Consider the following 24,236-nt stretch of genomic DNA (forward strand, 5'->3'; position numbering starts at 1 on the left):
TCTCGCGAATTTTCGAAGCCGAAGTGGCTCGCGCGCGATTTGGCCGGAAAAAGCCGAAAAGGCCGAAAGAGGAGCGCACGCTGCGTCAACCATCATCCCCTGGCCCTCCCTCCTCTATTTTTTTTAAACATGGCGGCCGTGTCTATGCTACCAACTAACGTCCAGTCGCCTGCAAAGTGACTCGGCCTCTGTCGGCCTCCCTCGGCCGCTCGCTGGGTTGTCCTTGTCCGCCGCTCGGATGCGAACGTTGACCGTTACCTCCTCCTCGCCGCCGCCGACTAGAAGCCCGGAGCTCCGGCCGGCCTACCGACATCTGTAGCCTTTGCGAGCGAGCGAGAAAGGGCCCCTTCGCGTTTGGCTTCATAATTGGAGCCTACAAGGCAGCGACAGCAGTCTGGAAATCAAGCCCACCACTACCACCGCCTTGGCCGGTCTGGAGCGATGGTTTGACGCGGAGCACCAGGGCCGTCCTCTGCGCGAACGATGTGTGAAAACTGCGCCGAGCTGGTGGAGGTTCTGAACGAAAGTAAGGAGAGCAACCTGCTATGCATAGTAACACACATAAACACACACTAGCCATGTTAGCTTCGTTCAACATATGTCTTTTTCTCCTTATTTCCGTGCATTTTATTCAACGGGTAGTCGGCGTCCAGTTCATTGGCGTATCATTTATCACATTTGGTCAGACAGCTCGGGGCCTTGTTGTGACTTGTCTGTAGTCTGTTTTTCAAAACACAAATACGAGAGAGAAAAGTATAATTAGCAACATTTATTTTCTTGTTTTTATGTGTCGTTGCATTCCATGTAAACACCCCTGAATGTCGTTGAAATTGTCTTTATAATGTTGAGATTGCAGGGACAGTGAAGGTAGCTTCCTCCGCACAAGCTAGCGGAGTTAGCTACTTTGTTTGATGTATTTGTCAGCCTAAGCATCTTTCTTTTGTTTGGGGGTCACTTCACTCAATTTAGTTTTTGAACCTTTCATTCATTTTGGTAAGGGAATTGAGAATGAATTGCAATTTCCAGTCTGACATGACTGTCAATATCACAGTAAGCAAATAAATACCTTAATACTACAGATGAACACAGTGGGATATAGTTTCATGTTCACATAATAATGACATCACAGGATATGAGGATTAAAGGTTCAAATTAACAGGGTGAAAGATATGCCGCTTTTATTTGAAGTTTTCCTTTGAAGTGATGATAGAAAGTAGAATAGATGAAATGACATGTCTGCTATTTTATTAACTAATGTTTACACTTCTTAAATGTTTCTCTTACTGTGACATTACCTGTCTTATTGGGTTAAAAGAGTGACAGTATTTTACTGTCGTTAGGTTCAATTATTCTCCCCAAGAAGTGGTTGTGATTGTGCTTGTTTTTCAACGTTAGCTTGCATGCTAAAGTCTTGTTTTGTCGACCTTAATTGTCAGACAAATCGATTGTGGTCTGAGTTCATTGTTAAGCAGTCAAAGCAAACATAGTCTTTTAAAGTAGGAAAAACATATCCCCAGTCAGATAGTTGGTTATTTAATGTTGTCACAATGTTGAAAGTCGAGCTAGGAAAAGTTAGCTTGACAGGCTACTGGGGCTTGTCTACTTTGTTGTTTTTCAGTTCCTTTGTTTTGACTGCGAGAGGCGACCAATCATTGCCCTAAATGAAAACCACACCACTTTCATGTGTGGACTGAACATGTTTTTTTGGAACGCACATCTCTGTTATTGTGGAAATGTGGTCCAAAGCAAAAGCTAAGGTTAGCATTCAGATGCTAAACAGGCCGTTCTGGTTGCGTTTAACCCTTTATAGGCTCAAGTCATTTATTGATTTTAATCACACGAAACCCTACAAAGACATGACATTTCCCCCAAAACATTAAATTGCTCCTTGGTATGAGTGTGAGGGTTAATGGTTGTCCATCTCATTCTGCCCTGTGATTGGCTGGCCACCAATTAAGAGTGTCCCTGGCCCATAATTGACTGGGATATGCTCTAGCACCCCCCGCAAATCCCATGAGGATAACTGGCTGCATATTGTCAAGTTTCAATGTGGCTCATTGTCCACATTGTCCTCATTGTCCACTTGTGGACATATCAAGAAACACCCGCTAGCATGTAAAGGCACACATTCTTAAAACAAATTACTATTTGGTGGGAAAACAGACCAATAATGAATGAAATGACTCATTTTTAGCCCTCAGTTTCATTTTGAGTAATAACAGTGGTACTGCAGTTGTTTTGGGTTGTCATTACATTACATATTGTTAATTATTATTTTGTGCTGCTCTGTTGTCATTGTCAACTGAGTGTTTGTGTTTTACGGGCTCCATATGTTGTGTAGCGACCTTTGAACCCAAGCCCACTGCTGCAGTGGCCGACAGAGACAAAACCCTTTAACCCCATCTACCCCCCCTACCAATTTGATATTTGTCCTATTTAACAGATAGACACCCATACAGATTTACCTTTATATTAATAAAGTACATCATCCATTTGAGTGAGCTCTACTTTTCTGTTGTTGTGGTGTAATAGCAACGTTGTACTCGGTCCTCAGTTTCCGACGCAGACGGCAGCGAGGGCGGCTTCCAACTGAAGAAGGAACACGCGCTGCGAGTGTTGGCGCACATCAGCTCATGGACGCAAAGGTAAGATTACACACATTGAAAACACGCCTTATAGTGCGGTAAATACGCTTCTTTATTTGTGTTTTTGACCATGGTTTTTCTCATTCTTGTTAGCATGTGACCTGACATGTCACTGTTTTCGTTGTAGACAATGTTTATGCTGCTTCAAGGACTACAAGCACCTGGAGATCTTCAACCAGTTGGTGTACGCACTCATCAATCTGGTAGTCGGACAGATCAGCGGCCTCAGGGACCGTCTGTGCCGACTCCACCGCCGCGGTCATTCCGAGGGGGTCGCCCCGGCGGCGGCCGCCACCGCCGCCGACTCCCAACACCATGACGAAGAACAGGCCGCTCGCGAAACCCCTTTCTGTCCGAGTTCACCCGGAGAGGACGAGCCCGTCAACGTAGAGCGGGACTCGGCAGAAGAGGACGGCCTGTCTCCGGACCACGATCGGAATGGGAATCAGGCTGAAACCCAGACCCAAGCTGGGCCCAGTGAACAGGAGGGTGAGGGGGAGGGCGACAACGATGGCAGTAGCGATGGGTCTGAAGGCTCCTACGACGCGTTGGGCTCGTGGAGCACCGAGGAGCGAGAGAAGCTACTGCTATGCGCCGCAAAGATCTTCCAGATCCAGTTCCCGCTCTACACTGCTTACAAACACAACACGCATCCCACCATTGAGGTAAACATACATATGTGAAAATTATGTTTTGAGTATTGCAGGCCAGAATTGGGCATGGGCCTAATTATTATTATTTTCACATTTATATACGGTATGATAATCTATGTTGACTAACAAAGTGACTTGATTTTTCAGGACATATCTACCCATGAAAGCAGCATTCTCGGATCCTACTGTGACATGAATGTAAGACAAAATTTTAACAGAAAACCGCGATATTAATGTCTTTTTGTTGATTTTATTGTATTTTGACTGAATTCCAATTTCTATACTACAAACACATTGTTATGACTTTTTTGTCCAATTAGTGACAGCAAATGAAACGCATTCTTGCAAATGGAATTTGGGCATTATAATAGATGCTGATTAACCTTTACGATTTGTGGTCTCTAAGCAGTTGGCATTTGCCTTTTCACTCCTCCGCGTACACTTCATTAAAATGTTGACTTTTTGCTTTCAGGACGTGGAGGTTCCTTTGCACCTTTTGCGCTACGTTTGTCTCTTCTGCAGCAAGCACGGCCTATCTTTGATGAAGGAATGTTTCCAGGCTGCTACGCCAGACAGCCTCCCTTTCCCCATCGCGCACGCCTTCATCACCATCGTGTCCAACGTAAGGACAACCGCCTTCCCCGATCCAGAATCTGAACGCTGTGCATCCGAGTTCTAATTTGATTTGTTTTGGTGTGGCCTTCAGATCCGAATATGGCTTCACATTCCTGCCGTCATGCAACACATCATCCCTTTTCGCTCTTATGTCATACGGTGAGTTGATGCCGTCTTCTGAATCGACCTATCTTACTAAAACCCTTTCACATAATACTTTTTTTTTAATCCAATCAGTATGCCCGATAGCTCTACATTCCATCACAATGTACCGTTGTTGCTAGGTAGCACTACTATCACCATAGCAACCGATTCTTAGCCACCAGCAACTCTATCCTGGTTTGACCCGGGTAGAGATATTCCATAGGCAAAGATTGATAAATATGAATCATAAATATGTATTGCGACAAGCAGACATTCTACTTTCTAAATTTTCAAGCAGATGTTAAAAAAAAAAACCTATAGAACTAGAAATTGCAGGTGTATTTTAAGTTTAAGGCATTTAGTTTCAAGGGAAGGAGCTACAATGGTTGTGCTAGCATGACAAACATATTAGCATGCATGCTAGCTTTGGATTGGGCATTTCAGAGAAAATTTTAGACTTAAGTGCGCCCTATAGGTGGGAAAATATGGTATTTGTCTGTCCAGCGTGCATATGTTTGAAGAATTGTGCGGTTTTCAGGTATCTCTGTAGGCTTTCCGACCAGGAGCTACGTCAAAGTACGGCGCGGAACATGGCCGACCTGATGTGGAGCACAGTGAAGGAGCCTCTGGACAGCGCGCTTTGTTTTGACAAGGAGAGCCTGGATCTCGCTTTTAAGTACTTTATGTCGCCCACACTCACCATGCGGCTGGCCGGACTCAGCCAGATAACGGTGAGTCAGTTAGCAAAAACGCACAGTGACATTTCACCCATTTTGTGCAAAGATAGTGTGTTTTTTTGGGGTAAAAACTAAAAACATTTGTCTCTTTCAGAACCAGCTGCACACTTTTAACGACGTGTGTAACAACGAGTCTCTGGTGTCTGATACGGAAACGTAAGTTAGTGTCGGCAGACTGAAAGGATATGTCAGTTTTTTGACCAAGTTGTATTTCCGCATTTTAGCTCCATAGCCAAGGATCTGGCCGACTGGTTGATCCAAAACAATGTCGTAGAACACCTTTTTGGACCCAATTTGCACATTGAGGTAAGAAGCTTTTCTTGGAAAGTGTAATCTCCGATTGACTCTTTGTGTTGTTTATATGCTCACCAGCATTTAGCTAATGTTATGTTTAGCTAGTAGCCAAGCCAAACATGGCGTTAATGGGAGTTAAAAAGGGCAAATAATCCTGGTTGAAAGTTCCTCACCGTCCACATTGTTTCTTCAGATCATTAAACAGTGCCAAGTGATCCTTAACTTCCTAGCCGCCGAGGGTCGACTCAGCACGCAACACGTGGATTGCATCTGGGCTGCAGCTCAGGTAAAAACCCTGCAGTGGCTCACCTTGCGCCTCATTTTATAGTCCAGTCAGGGTGCATTCCAAAAGCATCACTGCCAAAGGCAATTCCCGTTTTGAACGTAGCACAATTGACAGTTAGCAGGCACAAATGTCAAAAATATGAAAACTCTTTCATCTTTTCACAAATATCCTCTTTTTACTTTCCGTCCCAGCTGAAGCACTGCAGCCGTTACATCCACGACCTTTTCCCTTCCCTCATCAAGAACTTGGATCCGGTGCCTCTCCGACATGTTCTCAATTTGGTCTCGGGTTTACACCCTAGCGCGCACACTGAGCAGGTATTGGTCCATTTCTTGAAATACAAAGGCCTTCTAATGTGATGTCTTGAGACCTCTGTTGTCCCTAATCACATGACCTTTGCCACAAGTGAGCTTATTGGGGTTGTTGTGACTTTGCAGACGCTCTATTTGGCCTCCATGCTCATTAAGGCCCTGTGGAATAACGCCCTGGCCGCCAAAGCCCAGTTGTCCAAGCAGAGCTCCTTCGCCTCGCTTCTCAACACCAACATGGCCATGGGCAACAAAAAGGGTCAGTCTTATGATGATTGGGAATGCTCGTGAAGGTCACTTAATGACACTGTGGTGTTAACGATCCTTTCGTGTTGTGTTCAGGGTCCCCGGCCGCCAGTCCGGACAGCAGTGACACGCAGCACAGCGCCAGCAGCGACATCGATGAGCAGATCATGACGGGAAGCAAGCGTGGGCAGCAGAGGCTTTCGGATACTGAGGTTTTAATATATTCAGTATAGAGATTATTAACTCAAAATAGAAAAGAATACCTTTCACATTTTTGTAAATACTATTTATCAGACCAGTGACATGATAGGGCAGGTTTGACAAAATGGAATTCCAAATTGATAATGGAGCTTTTTAAACTGCTGTGTACATATGATGTAAAATAGAGTCATGTGATCGCATCCTAAATTTTGTGATTTGACGTTTGATGTCAGGAGTCTATGCAAGGCAGCTCTGACGAGACGGCCAACAGCGCCGAGGAAGGCAGCAGCGGGCCGGGCAGCACCAGCGGCCACAGCGACGCCTCCAGCAACGAAGCCGCCTCCAGCCGAGCCAGCCAATCGGCCGGCAGCCCCGCCAGCGACGTCCATTCGGACGACATGGCCGACAGCGAAGCCCTGAAGGGAGAGGAGGAAGAGGATGAGGAGGAGGAAGACGACGACGATGATGAGGAGGAGGAAGAGGAAGATGACGACGATGATGACGAAGAGGAGGAGGAAGAAGAGACGCCCGCTGATAGCAGGTCGCCAAAAGCAGAGGTACAAACTCAATAGTAGAAAGTCAACTACGCTCGTCAAAATTCCCAAAATTGGAATTAGTCATGTGACTGATGCCTCTCACCTCCAACAGAGGGCGCCTCGGGAGCAAGCCGAGTCCCGGAAGAGGAAGGCGGGCGAGGCTCTGAACGAGGGTACCAAACCCAAGGTTCTCCCCTACAGCCCGGAGACGTCCGCCATCATGGCCGCCGCTGCCGCCGCGTCATCCTCCCTGGAAAGTCGCATGAGGATGATGGACACGTGTGTGGCGTCCTCGTCCGCGCACCCGCCTCAAGCCCCTGACATCAGCCCGTGTCAGGTGAGGCCCCAGGAGCCTCCCTGCGTGGCGCGACCTGCTGACTTCTTGGGCGAGGCCATGAGCGGCGAGATCTTCAATTGCCGCCGCTTCATTGGACCCCAGCATCACCGCCACCATCACCACCATCACCATCATCATCATCACCACCATCATCACCACCATGAAGGGTAAGTCCTCGTCACGGCCATTATTTAAGATGTTATACTTATTAAAAATGAAAAAAAAAATCATGATGGTGAAATATTAGTCTTACATCAATTTGGCTTGCTCACAGGCCCACGGTGGAGGACATGCTGAGCGCCGACGACGTGAGCTGCAGCAGCTCGCAGGTCAGCGCTAAGTCGGAGAAGAACATGGCCGACTTTGATGGCGAGGAGTCGGGCTGTGAGGAGGAACTGGCCCAAATCAATTCGCATGCTGAGCTCAGCTCGCACCTTCAGCAGCACCTCCCCAACCTGGCATCCATCTACCATGAGCACATGGTGCAAGGTGGGTTGAATGAAAGTAAATGGAAAACATAGCCAACATGACGGAAATACTGTCAAGTCATGAAGATCCTAAATCATTTTCTGCTACAAAGCTGGTCATTGTTGGGCTTCAATGCTTTCTGAATTGTGAGATTTTGCCTTGTTTTTCAGGTCCAGCCGTGCACAAGCATCAGTATTCAGCCGGCCACGCGGTGACTGACGTTAACCTGGACAACGTTTGCAAGAATGGAAACACATTGCTGTGGGACCTGGTGCAGGACAATGATGCTGTATGCCACCATTTTAAACTCCTCCTACCTCACTTTGCACCATAACATATACTTTTGGCAGCTACTGGAAAATTTTCCAAATGGCACTGTTTACTCAGTATTGACTTTATATACTTTGTATGAGATGTAGTTATTTTCTCTTGTGTTTCAGGTCCACCTGTCCGAGGGCCTGATCACCGAGGCAGAAAAGCTGCTTTGCTCCCTGGTGTGCTGGTTCACTGACCGACAAATCCGCATGCGATTTATTGAAGGCTGCCTGGACAACCTGGCACACCACCGGTGCGAACCCGTCTGGAAAACACAAGCAAACAGACATGTTTAGTTTTTTTGATCAATACTTTTTTTGGTGCCCCCCCTAGGTCTGTTGTGGTCTCCTTGAGACTCCTTCCCAAGCTCTTTGGCACTTTCCAGCAGTTTGGCTCCAGCTATGACACCCATTGGGTCACCATGTGAGTAACCGCTTGAATGCCTTATGTCACGTTATCGGAAATACAGTACATTTTAAGTCAATCGGTATTTAACTACAGTTCTTCTTACCATTCCTGTATTTAAGCACACTGGTAAAGTGAGATGTTGCACTTGTTTAAACTGCAAAGGTTTACATTACTGAACATAATTACATATAAAGTATATATATATATATATATATATATATATATTTTTTTTTTTTATGTTTTATTGGATTGTCAGGTGGGCCGAGAAGGAACTGCACATGATGAAGCTCTTCTTCGACAACCTTCAGCACTACATCCAGGAAGTCCGACAGCACCGACACAAGTTTGCCCTGTGAGTCTTATTTTCAAGACAGGCGAGTCGGTTTTTCGAAAAGTTATTCCTCCCAGGTAAACTGAGAGCTCCTCATTTTTAGGTACAGTCACAGTGCGGAGGTCCAGGTGCGGCTGCAGTTCCTCACTTGCATCTTCTCCACGCTGGGATCCCCAGACCACTTCAGTAAGACCTTCAACTTGCATACATGGCCATACAAACAAGACAAAAGGGAATAAGTGACATGACATTGGCTCATCTATACCCAAGTTGCATAAGATCTGACTCAAAACTCAAAATTTAACCTTAAAGCCGTAATCCAAGTCATTTAAGGCCACACCACACTGCAATTTTGTGGTATTTATGTCTGAAAGTGGTTTTCCTTCTCCCCACATTTCACAGTCTCTCTAAAACAGGCATTATGACTTGGGCATGTATTTTCAATGAAATGTTGTTTTTTGTCGTGGCGTTCAGGACTGAGCCTGGAACAGGTGGACATTCTATGGCACTGCCTAGTGGAGGACGCCGAGTGCTACGACGATGCCCTGCACTGGTTTCTCAATCAGGTGCGGAGCAAGGACCAGCACGCCATGGGCATTGAGACATATAAGCACCTCTTCCTGGAGAAGGTAATTGCAGCTGTTTCACACACGATTGATTGTCTTGTAGCGTTTTTTTTCTGACTGGTGTTATGATTTTGCTCGTATTTGTCTAGATGCCTCAGTTGAAACCTGAAACCATTAGCATGACTGGCCTCAACCTATTCCAGCACCTTTGCAACCTGGCCCGGTTGGCCACTAGTACACTGGACAATGCTGCTAGTAGCGAGGTGTGTGTCAAGTTTTGTTTTGGGTTTTTTTGCCTTCCCAGCCAACAAATGACCGCTTATGTCTTTTTCTTTTTGCTCATTTGTATTCAGCTTTGTGGGATGGACCAGTTATGGGGCATCGCCCTCCGTGCTCAGTCTGCTGACATCAGCCGTGCTGCCATCCAGTACATCAACTCTTACTATATCAACGGTCAGTGGCCAGCCATTTTGTACTCTAGTTAGTAATCAAGGGTTAAACCTAAAATGTCCCAAAACAATAGCAGGAACTGACAAGGGAACAAGAAGCATCACAGAAATTCCTTCAAAATCAATTTTTGGGCCAAAAATAAACTGATCCTGCCCAAATCTTGTTTTATAGTGTTTATTGTGTATGTGTTCAGTGGGTAAGACTGGTTTGGAGAAAGAACAGGAGTTCATCTGCAAGTGTATGGAGAGTCTTTTGATGGCATCAGCCAATCTGGAGAAGGAAGCCCAGTTGGGCCTGACCAGCATCGAAAGAGGACTCCTCATGCTCAAGACACACCTGGAAGCCTTTCGCTGCAGGTAATGCCGGTGAACTCTTCTGGAGAACGAGGCCACATCTTGCATAACGCTTTGTCCCTCACTCAGGTTTGCCTACCACCTGCGCCAGTGGCAGATCGAGGGCACGGGAATCAGCAGCCACCTCAAGGCACTCAGTGACAAACAGTCGTTACCCCTCCGGATCGTGTGTCAGCCCGCTGGTCTGCCAGACAAGGTCCAATCAGTTTGTTTTATCATCTATAGCTAAAATTTATCATTTCAGCCTTGAAGTGGTACTGAAACAGTGTTCTATTGAAAAGCAGATGACCATCGAGATGTATCCCAGTGACCAAGTGGCCGACCTAAGGGCCGAAGTGACCCACTGGTACGAAAACCTGCAGAAGGAGCAAATGAACCAGCAGGCGCAGCTGCAGGAGTTTGGCCAGAGCAGCCGGCAGTCGGGAGAATTTTCAGGTTCGGGAAAAAAAAGTGCATGTACTCATAGAACCTTGTTTAAAACTATTTAAACTAAAATTCCGAGTGCAATTGCTTCCAGTGTATTCTTTTGGGGTAACATCTGGCAATCTGTTTTTCAGGGGGTCTCATGGGACCCGTTCGGATGATCTCATCAGGCCACGAATTGACCACCGACTACGATGAGAAAACACTTCACGACTTGGGCTTCAAGGACATGCAGGTAACATGTCGCCTAAATCAAATATGTATATATATATACTTATCCACTACTACCCAAAAATATTAATATCCAATATTGAGCCATTATAATGACATTTTTCAGCTAAAAAATGTAGAATACTCTGAAAAGCTTCAGTTTTGTACACAACTGGCAAATATAATTCAAGCCTCTATTTCACCTGAATCTTCAGATGGTGTTTGTGTCTCTGGGGGCTCCCCGTCGCGAGCGGAAGGGCGAAGGCGTGCAGCTGCCCGCGTCGTGCTTGCCTCCACCACAGAAAGAGCACATCCCCATGCTGCTGCTGCTACAGGAGCCTCACCTCACTACGCTTTTCGACTTGCTGGAGATGCTGGCCTGTTTCAAGGCGCCCAGTCCCTCTGCGGAAAACCTCAGCGACAGTCCCGAGGTTGGTTGCGTCGAGCTCCGTAAAGGCTGATGCTGATCCTCCACATGAAGACAGCCGGGATAATTATCGGACCTTTTTTGTGCTATAGATGGCCCGTTGCGAGGAACTGCACCTCCACGCCGAGAACCTCTCTCGCCGTGTTTGGGAGCTTCTCATGCTCCTGCCCACGTGTCCCAAGATGCTGCAGGCCTTTCAGAACATCTCGGATGACAATACGGTCAGGAGCCGGCAATTCTGGCATTACTACGCCCCCCCACCCCCAACTTTCTGCTTACCAAGGCTGATTTGTGAAACGCACGTGTGTTTTTGTTTTCAGAATGAAGGACTTTGCTGGAAGGAGTTGTTGAGGATCAAAAGTGCCCACAAGCTGCTCTACGCTCTTGAGATCATCGAAGCGTTGGGGAAACCAAATCGTCGCATTCATAGAGAGTCTACGGTGAGAGATGCACGCATTTGAGTGAAGACATCTTTGTTCATTCTATTTCTTAGATGATTCCAATATTAGGGCTTTCAAAAGATTCACATTATATATTGTTTGTGACTGACTTTGTCTGTGGTTCTCTGTGTGTAGGGAAGCTACAGCGACCTGTACCCAGACTCTGATGACTCTAGTGAGGACCAGATTGAGAACAGCAAAAACTCGTGGAGCGGCAAGGTAGATGGCGCACAAACGCCTACCTTTTTCTTCTGTATTCTTTTTATTCAACTCATTCCACATGTCTTTTCTTTTCCAGTTTGTCTCATCCGGAGGTCTACAGCTGCTGCTGGAGATCTTCAATTCAGGCATCCTGGAGCCCAAAGACCAGGAATCCTGGACTGTGGTGAGCTACTCATACTAACAAATCTTTATTTTTTTTCTTCTTCTTATGTGACTTTTTATGGCTCCATTCTTTGGAGTGTACAAATGAGTGTTCTGTACGGTGTGTTCAGTGGCTTTTGGACTGCCTAGCCTGCCTGCTGAAGCTCATTTGCCAATTTGCCGTGGACCCCGCCGACCTGGACCTGGCTTACAACGACGTCTTCTCCTGGTCCGGCCTGGCCGACGGCCAGCGCAAGCGGGCCTGGCCGGGGAAGTCTCGCAAGTCCGCCGTGGACCACGGCAAAAGTCTGCACATCCCCAGGCTCACCGAGGTGGCTAAAATACGTGGAGAAATAACATGTGTGCACGTTTCTCATCTAACCTTTTTCCTCCTTTCAGGTATTCCTCAGCTTGGTCCAGGGAACCAACCTGATTGAACGGCTCATTAACGTGGCATATACCTACGACAACCTGGCTCATAGGTTTGTTCCAATCAGTCTAATAGCTAGGGGCAATGCATATACCAATTAAATAGCTAATAACACGGACCAAAATCAAAGATTTTGCATTTAAAATATATTCTAACAGAAAAAAAGGTTTTATCTGAAGTTCTGTCAAATTTAGTATGTTCCAACTGTATATATTTTTTTGCCTTTTTTCCCCACAGAATTCTGAAAGCCCAGTCAGATCACAGGTCTCGACATGAAGGTGAGCAAACTAAATTTTGCTAGATGTTAATAGCTTTCTTTTGCTACAATATGCTGGTATAAAGTGAACCAATAATGTTGGATTCATAGGACTGTAGTTAGTTACATTGGTAAATGTCGATGACAGTGCGTCTTTGTCCCCCCCCCCCCCCCCCCAGTGACCCACTACTCCATGTGGCTGCTGGTGAGCTGGGCCCACTGCGCCTCGTCTGTCAAGTCCAGCCTGGCCGACAGCGAACGTCTGCACGACTGGCTCAGGAAACTCACCTTGCTGGTGCCCGAGGTGAGTGAGAGTCAGCCAACGTCATTTCTCAATAGACTAAAACGCTAATATTGACATTTTAGATTTAACTTTCTAGCACACTTGGAATAGAAATGTTGGACTAGTAACCCACTCAATTCAAATTTGGAGGGTACTTGATATGAGGAAAAGAGGGTCAAAGGTCACAGTTATTTGCATTGAGTTATTATTTTTTTTTTAACCATTGTAATATTTACTTAATTTGAAGCCGGCTGTGCGACACGAGGCTTGCAATGGCCTCTACAAGCTCTCGCTGTCGGGCCTGGAAGGCGGAGAGTCCATCAATAGATCGTTCCTGCTGCTAGCTGCCTCAACACTGCTTAAATTCCTGCCAGACGCACAGGCTGTCAAACCACTCAGGGTATGCGCACACAGGTTTTTCTACAATTAGCCGTTATGTGCTTCATTACAGATTTGAAGGACATTTTCTTCCAAAAAGTCTAAAACTGATGAATACATCAAATGTTATGTGATTTTTTTTAGATGGAAGACTATGAGGAGGAGCCTCTCCTAAAAAGTGGTTGCAAAGAATACTTTTGGCTGCTGTGTAAGCTCATCGACAACATCCATGTCAAAGATGCAACTCAGGTGGGACCTGATTTTAAACTGAACTCAATGTATATTCCTATTTTTCTCCCAGAATCATTTTAATATTTTTTTCCGCCTTTTGGACTGTTTTGCTGTGTAACATAAGCATGTGAGAGATTTTCAATGTGTGGAAGGATTTATTTGGGTATTATCTATTTATTTTATTTTTGCTTAGTTTTCCCATTGAACTGAAAAACGCCCACATCCACTTTAACACTTGGTGACAGTTTTTGCTGGCTCGCGTTTTCGATGTTTTTGAACTCATGTCAGGTCTCTCCCTCTCTGTCGCTGGCGGGTTCGGTACAGACCACCTTATTGGACCTGGACGCCCTGGCGCGACACCTGGCGGACTGCATACGAAGGTGGGTGGGCTCAAAAAAATTTTCCCCCTACATTTTTTTCTACAAAAAGATCAGATGGACCTATATTGTTGTTTCAAGACCAATACATGTCTGAAAAAACTCATCGAAATGTATACATGATTTATTTCCAGCCGCGAGATGTTGGACCAGCAGGACGGCAGCATCGAGGACGATGGCTTGACTGGTTTGCTGCGTTTGGCCACCAGCGTCCTCAAGCACAAGCCGCCGTTCAAGTTTTCACGCGAAGGACAGGATTTCCTGCGCGACGTCCACAACCTGCTGTTCCTGCTGCCCAGCCTGGCCGACCGGGCGCAGCCCAAGTGCAAGTCGCACGCCGCCCGCGCCGCCGCCTACGACCTCCTTGTGGAGACGGTCAAGGGCTCGGCCGACAACTACCGCCTGCTGCATAATTGGGTCATGTCGCAGCACATGCAGGGTGAGAGTGATTTAAAAAATCATGCCCAGCTGTCTTACGCAGCTGGGTATGATGACAATTAGGCTTTTGTCAAGTAAATGCTGATGACAAAGCCTAGGTCTTATTATTATTCTTAGTATTAGTGGTAGTAGTATTAGTGTTAGTGGTAGTATTTGAAGTATTTGAAGTATTTGAAGTATTTGAAGTATTTGAAGTATTTGAAGTATTTGAAGTATTTGAAGTATTTGAAGTATTTGAAGTATTTGGAGTATTTGAAGTATTTGAAGTATTTGGAGTATTTGGAGTATTTGGAGTACTTGACGTATTTGAAGTATTTGAAGTATTTGAAGTATTTGAAGTATTTGAAGTATTTGAAGTATTTGAAGTATTTGAAGTATTTGAAGTACTCGAAGTATTCGAAGTATTCGAAGTATTCGAAGTATTCGAAGTATTCGAAGTACTCGAAGTACTCGAAGTACTCGAAGTATTCGAAGTATTCGAAGTATTTGAAGTAATTGAAGTAATTGAAGTATTTGTAGTACATTAAAAAACGTGATCTTATTACGTTTGGCTCTAACAAGCTTCCCTTCACCCGCAGCCTCGCACGCTCCATACAAGTGGGACTACTGGCCTCACGACGACGTTCGCGCCGAGTGTCGCTTTGTGGGCCTGACCAACCTGGGTGCCACCTGCTACCTGGCGTCTACCATCCAACAACTCTACATGATCCCCGAGGCCCGCCAAGCCATCTTCACTGCCAATGTCAGCCTCCTCCTACTCCTCTTCCTCATTCTTATTATTTCCAATTAAACACTCAACTTTCTGTCTGTGCGCAGTACGCTGAGGATATCAAACACAAAACCACACTACTGGAGCTGCAAAAGATGTTTACATACCTAATGGTGAGATTCAACATAGTTCCCGTTTTGAAACTCCAAAAAAATAGCATCCTGAAGGTGATACCCGAAATCTTAACTGCAGGAGAGCGAGAGGAAAGCATACAACCCTCGACCCTTCTGTAAAACGTACACCATGGACAAGCAACCGCTCAACACGGGCGAGCAAAAGGACATGACAGAGTTCTTTACAGACCTCATTACTAAGATCGAGGAGATGTCGCATGAGCTGGTAATTCACTCTTTCCACCTTGTCACTTCATCAGTCTATTTCTACACTTCAGGTTTTTCCCTTCCAATGTTTTTTACAGAAAAACACAGTCAAGACTCTTTTTGGCGGCGTCATCACCAACAATGTGGTTTCTCTGGTCAGTTCAACCATAGTTAGCAAATATTTCGCTGTTGGTAATAAATGATTGACGTTCCTTTTGTGCTACGACAGGACTGCGACCACGTCAGTCAGACTGTCGAGGAATTCTACACAGTTCGGTGTCAAGTGGCTGATATGAAAAACATCTACGTGAGTGTCCCAGATCCATTTGTTATAGTTCATCCCGGTGGAAAAATCTAGATGTTTTGGTGCCTGTAACTTAGAAAAAAAGGAACAAAATGACTTTCCTCTTGTAATGCTTACTCAGGAGTCCCTGGATGAGGTGACCATCAAAGACACACTGGAAGGCGACAACATGTACACATGCTCGCACTGTGGCAAGAAGGTGCGCGCAGAGAAAAGGTCAGTTCACTCACCTCAGATGTCACGTAAGGGTTTGTTTTGGCTGCCTAATTGCGTGAAAACAGCTTTTTCATGGAAATGGGTGTTTTTTGTGGATTTCTGTGTGACACAGGGCTTGTTTTAAGAAGCTGCCCGGCATCTTGAGCTTCAACACCATGCGCTACACCTTCAACATGGTCACCATGATGAAGGAGAAAGTCAACACGCACTTTTCTTTCCCGCTGCGTCTCGACATGACTCCCTACACCGAACATTTCCTCATGGCTAAAGGAGAACGCCGAGAGGGTGCGTCATTATTAATTAAATATGTTCCACACGTTTTATATTACCATATAATTGGGCCCCAAAATAGTGGTGAACATAATGTATTAACATAGTGATTTTTCTACTTTTTCCCTCCAAGATGAGTCCAAGGAATCGGAAAGTTCTGAATACGACCTCATTGGTGTGACGGTGCACACGGGCACTGCGGACGGAGGACATTATTACAGCTTCATACGAGACATTGTCAACCCTCACGCGTATAAGAACAACAAGTGGTGAGGACACACTCACACACACACGTGGGCACACAATACCACAAGCACGCATCTGTTTCAAAATGGCCTCCGTGCAGGTACTTGTTTAACGACGCCGAGGTGAAGCCCTTCGATTCAGCCCAGCTGGCATCCGAGTGCTTCGGTGGAGAAATGACGGTAAGAGCGAAACGCCGATCTTTCCGCCATGTTGGATGTGGCAATGATGATGGCCCCCTTTTGAGCATTTTAAAAAATTATTTTTCTGTCTTTTAGACCAAAACGTATGACTCGGTTACTGACAAGTTCATGGACTTCTCCTTCGAGAAGGTAAAGATCCATCCGTTTAAAATGCATTCCACGATTTTTGCCATGTTGAAGATGGCACGTTCCATTTTTTTGGTCTTTTCTTCAGACGCACAGTGCTTACATGTTGTTCTACAAACGCGTCGAGCTTCAGGAGGACAACGCCAAGGATTTCACCTTTGATGTTTCTCCAGATCTGCTAGAGGTAGCGTTCAAATCTTCGCAATCTTGCTGAGCCGATCTCTAAACATATTTGTGTGTGTGTTTTGAAGTGGATCTGGCACGACAACATGCAGTTCCTTCAGGACAAGAACATATTTGAGCACACCTACTTTGGGTCAGTTTCACCAGCTGCTTTGTTTTGCCATGTGTCCAAACCCTAATGGTTGTTTTTGCACTTTAGCTTCATGTGGCATCTATGCAGCAGCATCCCCAGCACTCTCCCCGACCCCAAAGCCATCTCCCTCATGACAGCCAAGGTAACTCATTCGGGTCACTCTTTTGCTACCAAGACGTAAACGTCGTTTTTTTGACGTTGAATTGCCGTGTCTCGTTGTAGCTCAGTACGTCCTTCGTCCTGGAGACCTTCATCCATTCCAAGGAAAAGGTCAGCTCATGTTTCTCCCTTACTTATTCATTTTGAATGTGGACTTGAGACTGTAGTATTGAAGTGAATTGTTGTCGTGTCAACAGCCCACCATGCTGCAGTGGATTGAACTCCTCACCAAACAGTTCAACAACAGCCAGGCGGCCTGTGAGGTGAGTCTGAACGCAATTTCGAAATTTGTGGTGAACGAAAACGTGATGAAGTGGACTTCTCCCGCCCGTCAGTGGTTTTTGGACAGGATGGCAGATGACAACTGGTGGCCCATGCAGATCCTCATCAAGTGTCCTAATCAGATTGTCAGACAGGTATTGTTTTCGGGGTGGTGGGTAGCCGTTGTCGCCAACACATGTGCTAACTGCTGTCTTGTGGTCAGATGTTCCAGAGGTTGTGCATCCACGTCATTCAGAGGTTGCGACCAGTCCATGCTCACCTGTATCTGCAGCCAGGCATGGAAGATGGGTGGGTTCCATTTTTTTACTAGTGTTATTGGTTGTCTCTTTACTGAGGTGATTGTGTTTAAAAAGAAAGCTTAGAAACTGTAGCAAAATTCTGGTCTGCAAAATATGGGCAAGAGCATGCCTACAAAGTCATGGGAGGGGCAATATAGTGTATCATAATAAACCTGAGATTGGGTAAACTTTTGGCCAAGATGGCTGATCCTTTTTTGGCCCACAGACTCAACCTTGTGAACTCTATGATGTTCTCCTCCCGCAGTTCCGACGACATGGACGGCTCGGTGGAGGACATCGGCAGCCGCTCTTGCGTTACCCGCTTCGTGAAGACGTTGCTGTCCATTATGGAGCACGGCGTCAAGCCTCACAGCAAACATCTCACCGAGTACTTTGCTTTCCTCTACGAGTTCGCCAAGATGGGAGAAGAAGAGGTCAGTCTGAAAAAAGACTCTTATCTGCTAAAAGTTGGCTACATTGTCTATTATTTTTTTCCACCCTTTCCAGAGTCAATTTCTACTGTCCCTGCAAGCCATCTCCATTATGGTGCATTTCTACATGGGAACCAAAGGACCAGAAAATGTGAGTTGAACAGAAGACATTTATTCTGACAGAAAGCCAACAAACAAGGTTGACGCTAATTTACATTTTTTTGGCGGGCAGCCCCAAGTGGAGGTTCTTTCAGAAGAAGAGGGCGAAGAGGAAGACGAGGAGGAGGACATCTTGTCCCTGGCTGAGGAGAAATATCGTCCGGCCGCTCTGGAGAAGATGATTGCCCTCATCGCCCTCCTGGTGGAGCAATCGCGCTCGGAGAGGTGCGCATAGTTAGGATTTATTTTTTCTCCATTATTAAAAGGCTAAGAAATTGGTAATTAGTATTTTTCCCAACCGTTTTTCAAATGACCCATTGTCTGTCCCAGACACCTGACGTTGTCCCAAAGTGACATGGCGGCACTGACGGGCGGCAAAGGTTTCCCGTTCCTCTTCCAGCATATCCGAGACGGCATCAACATCCGGCAGACGTGCAACCTCATCTTTAGCCTCTGTCGCTATAACAACCGCCTGGCTGAACACGTACGTCGCTCGCCTTATTTTTTGTGGGGGAATTCCCTCCATCCTGCTGACTCTTGCCTTTTTGTGTGTAGATTGTGTCCATGCTGTTCACCTCCATCGCCAAGCTGACACCTGATGTGAGTCGTTTTTGCACCACATGTTACCGTCATGCTAACGTCCTTAGCGTGAAGGCTGAAACCAACCTACAATATTCTTTTATATATATTTTTGTTTTGTTTTGTTTTGTTAGGCTTCTAATCCTTTCTTCAAGCTGCTGACCATGCTGATGGAGTTTGCAGGCGGCCCCCCAGGGATGCCTTCTTTTGCTTCTTACATTCTCCAGAGGATTTGGGAGGTAAATGCCACTTACCAACTCAAGATTCAAACTTTAGGCATGAAAACGCATTTCTCATAGTAAAAATATTTAATCATTTTGTTTTTCATTTCAAAAGGAAACAAAATATGTTTTTATTATGTTCAATATTAAAGTGGAAAACTGAAAATATTTTACATATTTATTGTTTGATAATACAAAATGCTTTTTGAAATAAAAACACATAAGAATTGGCTATTATTGATTTCAAAGAGGGGAAAATCAGGAAATCTAATGTACATATACTATAATCTTCATTAGAATTTTGATCCTAAACCAGATTATAATTCCCAGGTTATCGAGTACAGCCCGTCTCAGTGTCTGGACTGGCTGGCGGTGCAGACTCCTCGGAACAAGCTAGCCCACAGCTGGGTTCTACAGAACATGGAGAACTGGGTGGAGCGCTTCCTTCTGGGCCACAACTACCCCCGCGTGCGCACCTGTACGTGAGGATCCCCTTTTTAAAATGCAACCTCAACAAAAATTGGGCTCATCAATTGTCTTTTCTCTCAGCGGCGGCCTACCTCCTGGTGTCCTTGATCCCCAGCAACTCCTTCCGTCAAATGTTCCGTTCCACACGCTCACTCCACCTGCCCACCCGCGAGCTGCCGCTATCTCCCGACATCACAGCGGTTTTGCACCAGGTCTACAACCTCTTGTTGGGCCTACTAGGCCGGGCCAAGCTCTATGTGGATGCCAGCGTACACGGCACCACCAAACTGGTGCAATACTTCAGCTTCATGACCTACTGCCTAATCTCCAAAACCGAGAAGCTCATGTTCTCACTCTACTTCATGGACTTGTGGAACCTCTTCCAGGTACAACTATGAAACAAAATGAGCTTCTTTCTCTTTATTTTTGACTGAACGCCGCTATTGTTTTGACGGCAGCCCAAATTGTCGGAGCCGGCCATCGCCACCAACCACAACAAGCAGGCGCTGTTGTCCTTCTGGTACAGCGTGTGTGTGGACTGCAGCGAGAACGTCCGACTAGTGGTGCAAAATCCAGCCGTGACCAAGAACATCGCCTTCAATTACATCCTGGCTGACCACGACGACCAGGAGGTGGTGCTGTTTAACCGCAGCATGCTACCCGCCTACTATGGCATCCTGCGTATGTGCTGCGACCAGTCCCCGGCCTTCACGCGACAGCTGGCATCACACCAGAACATCCAGTGGGCCTTCAAGAACCTGACACCGCACGCCAGCCAGTATCCCAGGGTATGTGGGCTCGGGATGGGCTGATGTGGGACCAGAAGTGCTGTTAAAGGTGTGGTATATTTGCGCCCTCTGCAGGCGGTGGAGGAACTCTTCAACCTGATGCAGCTGTTCGTGGCGCAGCGAGCTGACATGCGAGAAGAGGAAGTGGAGGATGTTAAGCAGTTCAAGAAGACCACCATTAGCTGCTATCTGAGATGTCTGGATGGGCGCTCGTGCTGGACCACCCTCATCAGGTCATTTAAGACTAGATTTTTTTTTTTTATTGGGGTAGGGGACCAAAATATTGCCTAATACAAATTAATTTGGATTCAGTTATTTGAATGGACAACATTAGGTCTGCTGAGGGGGAAAAATATTATTATTATTTATTAATTATTAAGATAACTATAGTTACTATATAGAAGTACTCCATTTTTGGATTCCTCAACCAGAATTAACATTATCAACAATCAGTAGTAATTACTAACAAACAGCATTCAATATGTCCCATCGAAACATAGCTTGAATTTTGACTTTAACTTGATGTCATGTCATTTCAGTGCCTTCAGAGTCCTGTTGGAGAACGACGAGGACCGACTACTGGTGGTGTTCAACCGAGGCCTGATTCTAATGACAGAGGTAAGACAAACGCCCGCCATCTTGAGTCGCGTCACTCACTCGACTTGACTGTGCCCTTCCACTCGCAGTCATTCAACACGCTGCACATGATGTACCACGAGGCCACCGCCTGCCACGTCACTGGCGACCTGGTAGAGCTCCTTTCCATCTTCCTGTCCGTGCTCAAAGCTACCCGGCCATACCTGCAGCGTAAAGGTGAGCCAGCTTCAACTACCACGGCGACGTCGTCACTCACAGCTTTGCGTTTTTATTTTTTTTTGTTCCCCTACAGACGTGAAGCAAGCTCTGATCCAATGGCAGGAAAGGATCGACTTTGCCCATAAGCTGCTGACACTGCTCAACTCGTACAGCCCGCCCGAACTTCGAAACGGCTGCCTGGGTACGCCCACCATGATGACGGTGCCTGGGACAAAAGCGACCGCTAATGGTCTTTTTGTTTCGTTGCTTCCCGCAGATGTGCTGAAGGAACTCCTCCTGCTGAGTCCACATGACTTCCTGCACACGCTGGTGCCCTTCCTCCAACATAACCACTTCACGTACCACCACAGCAACATACCCAGTGAGTCATGATTCTTGACTAATATGAAAAAACATTTGGTAACCATTCTGTGCCCTTAGTGTCACTGGGACCGTACCTGCCCTGCCGGGAGAACACGAAACTGATGGGTGCCAAGAGCAACGTTCGTCCGCCCAGACCGGAACTCAACATGTGTTTGCTGCCGTCCATGGTGGAAAGCACCAAGGTTAGGAAGGTCCACGACCTCTGACCTTACCTATCACGTCAACTCCATTGTGTAGTTTTCTTTCACATGACTACAAACTATTTATACATGCATGTGTTTCCTCTTGTTGTTGTTTTTTTGCGGGTGGCGCTATTTTGTTGTAACTTTTTCTTGTCCTTGACAGGGCGAAGACGAGGCGTACGACCGCATGCTTCTGGACTACTTCTTGTCCTACCAGCAGTTCATTCACCTCCTGTGCCGCGTGGCCATCAACTGCGAGAAGTTCACAGACACGCTGGTCAAGCTGAGTACGTGCCAGCCGTCCGACCGCCGCCATGATCCACGGCGCGCGACTCACCTCACCGTGTCTCCTTAGGTGTGCTGATGGCGTACGAAGGGCTTCCTCTACACCTCGCCCTTTTCCCCAAACTGTGGACCGAACTGTGCCAGTCGCAGGTGCGTCGCTCGGTCGAATGCCCCCGCCGCCCCCCCCCTCCCCGGCTGAATCCCTCCGCCGTTATTCCTGTTTTTAGTCGCTTCTGTCCAAGACGTGCGTGAAGCTGCTGTGCGACGACGCGGCCTTTGGCGAGTACATCAAGTGCGTCCTGATGGACGAGAGGAGCTTCCTCAATAACAATGCAGCCTACGCCTTCCTTACTTGCTTCTTGCACAAGGTACGGACGCCCTCCAGTAGGGTTTTTGCCGAAAATCTTTGTGGAAGGTCGTTGACCATCAGGCGTCTTCGATCACGCCGTCCCCGTGTGTTCAGGTGCAGGTCTTGTCAGGGGTGAGCTGCTGCAGTCTGGTCAGCGTGTTGGTGGCCAGCGTCTTGAGCGAGCACGGCGGATTGAGGCCCGAGCTGGCGTCTGATTGGCCGCAACTCAACAAGACCGCCGCCCTACTCAACGCCGTACGTACCCCAAACTGCTCGCGGTGGGGCAGAAACGTGTTGACGTGCTCAATGTGGTTCTTCCAGGACCTCCGGGCTTTGACCTTGGTACTGTCGGTGCAGCCGCCCCCCGCCCTGGACTCTGCCTTGGGCCCCGCCCTCCAGGAGCTGACGGCCCGATGTCGCCTTTGCCTGCAGCAACGCGACACGCTGATGGAAACGCATCGCCGCCACGATGACGGTACGAAGTAGGCTCGCCACAACGCGATTCCATTCTAACTGTATGTCGTCGGCAGGTTCGGAGGAGGAGGGCGCCACTCCTCTGAAGCGGCGCCGCGTTAGCAGCGACGACGACGAAGAAGACGACGAGGCGGCCGCCCTCTGCCCGCCGAATGTCGGCACCGACTCGTCCAAGCCAGAGCATCAGCCGGGGGCGCTGACGCCCACCAGCACGTCCGACACCGAGACGCGCGACTCCTCCTCCCTGATCGACCCGGGCACGGAACAAGACCCGCCCACTCCCCCGGACCCCGCCGAGCCCTCACCCGCAGACTCCTCCTCGCCCCACAAAGAGGACAAGACGGCGGAGGAGGCGGGCCGTAGGTCGTCCGACTCCGAGGCTCCGCCCCTCCCGGAGGAGGCCCCCCGTTCGTCGAGCTCCCCCGGTGTGGCGGGGGAGGGGCCAGAGGACGCTCTGGACGCCTTGTGCAGGACGCTGGAAGCCGCCGTCGCCATGGTTACCAAACTGAGCTCCAAGGCCCCGCCCTCCTTGTGACATCATCGGTCGCCGTGAATTCTTTTTTAAATTTTTTTTTATTTTATTTTAACTTTCCTGCTTCGTTGCCTAGGAATCGACGACCCCCACCCTTTCTTTTCTTCAAAGGGCAAAAACGTGTTTTTGTTGTTTTATACGAAAGATGAAGATTTTATTTTTCCTTTTTTTTGCCGTAATTTAATTTTATTGCGTTTTTACCACTCGTCTTCTCTGTGCCACTTTTTGTACTTTTTTCAAGGGCCAGGCGACCGTGGCGAGTTAAGTGGGAAAGTCAAAAGGTTAAAAAGAAAACAAACAAACAAACAAACAAATAAGAATGTTGCCTTGTGTTGGGACGAGAACACAAAAGTCAGTTTACCTGTAAATGAGAAAAACCACAAGAAACGTTGATTCTATCAAGAATCCTTGAATAAATGTTGCCTGAAGGTGTATATGAAAACTCTATAAATATATATATAGATCTTTATATATACTTATATATAAATATGAATCTATATATATAGAAAGTGGTGCTTTATTGGACTGTGGCGCAAATAAAGCCACGTGTTTGGACCAGTCGAAGTTTTATGACTGGCAAAAAGTTGGTCCGTTTTGCTGTTGACTTTTAGCTGCTTGTTGTCAATTTCTCTTTCATTTCTCATCAATAAAAATCTTTATTGACAATCTTGCGTAGTGCAAGTCTTTTTCAAGATTTTCATTTTCCTCTTAATACATGTTCATTTTGCTACAAATTGTCTTTTCTAAAAGTACAAATTATAATAACTGTTTGCGTTTTTGTGTTTTTTACTTCTTTTCCCCAAAAAAATGTTTTTGTTGTTGTTCCTCTGACAGCTTTTTTGTCAATTAATTATCTTCACCTTGTATCTGCAAATGATGGTGACTTGGCTGTCTTTCGCACGCCTTCTTTTGACCGCACGGAAGAATGAAACTTTTTCCATTTCTGCTTTTAAT

General features: G+C 46.6%; 1 protein-coding gene across 1 annotated transcript; it reads left to right on the forward strand.

Annotated features, from left to right (window-relative positions):
- The first annotated feature begins 36 nt into the window (after positions 1-36).
- usp34 (ubiquitin specific peptidase 34) lies at positions 37-23,948 on the forward strand. Its single transcript, XM_077718543.1, has 79 exons — positions 37-526; positions 2,555-2,645; positions 2,773-3,310; positions 3,446-3,496; positions 3,771-3,920; positions 4,005-4,072; positions 4,596-4,788; positions 4,889-4,950; positions 5,019-5,100; positions 5,282-5,374; positions 5,566-5,691; positions 5,812-5,941; positions 6,025-6,140; positions 6,363-6,686; positions 6,778-7,169; positions 7,277-7,491; positions 7,641-7,759; positions 7,911-8,038; positions 8,119-8,208; positions 8,450-8,545; positions 8,628-8,710; positions 8,999-9,153; positions 9,240-9,353; positions 9,444-9,543; positions 9,734-9,896; positions 9,963-10,089; positions 10,178-10,328; positions 10,451-10,551; positions 10,742-10,957; positions 11,046-11,174; positions 11,274-11,393; positions 11,529-11,612; positions 11,692-11,778; positions 11,888-12,088; positions 12,156-12,238; positions 12,424-12,464; positions 12,622-12,746; positions 12,973-13,125; positions 13,248-13,352; positions 13,623-13,714; positions 13,846-14,150; positions 14,728-14,891; positions 14,966-15,031; positions 15,111-15,257; positions 15,337-15,393; positions 15,468-15,545; positions 15,664-15,758; positions 15,871-16,043; positions 16,162-16,297; positions 16,375-16,453; positions 16,550-16,603; positions 16,689-16,784; positions 16,852-16,916; positions 16,983-17,058; positions 17,139-17,186; positions 17,273-17,338; positions 17,411-17,491; positions 17,560-17,645; positions 17,901-18,069; positions 18,143-18,217; positions 18,299-18,450; positions 18,556-18,709; positions 18,781-18,825; positions 18,939-19,043; positions 19,356-19,503; positions 19,575-19,879; positions 19,952-20,281; positions 20,357-20,514; positions 20,821-20,899; positions 20,968-21,094; positions 21,171-21,278; positions 21,354-21,458; positions 21,518-21,642; positions 21,806-21,929; positions 21,998-22,077; positions 22,155-22,295; positions 22,391-22,531; positions 22,598-22,751; positions 22,807-23,948. The coding sequence occupies exons 1-79, from the start codon at positions 484-486 to the stop codon at positions 23,283-23,285; spliced, it is 10,713 nt and encodes a 3,570-aa protein (XP_077574669.1). The 5' UTR covers positions 37-483; the 3' UTR covers positions 23,286-23,948.
- Positions 23,949-24,236: the final 288 nt, after the last annotated feature.

This window comes from Stigmatopora nigra, chromosome 6 (genome assembly GCF_051989575.1).
Source record: "Stigmatopora nigra isolate UIUO_SnigA chromosome 6, RoL_Snig_1.1, whole genome shotgun sequence".
Classification (NCBI taxonomy): Eukaryota; Metazoa; Chordata; class Actinopteri; order Syngnathiformes; family Syngnathidae; genus Stigmatopora; species Stigmatopora nigra.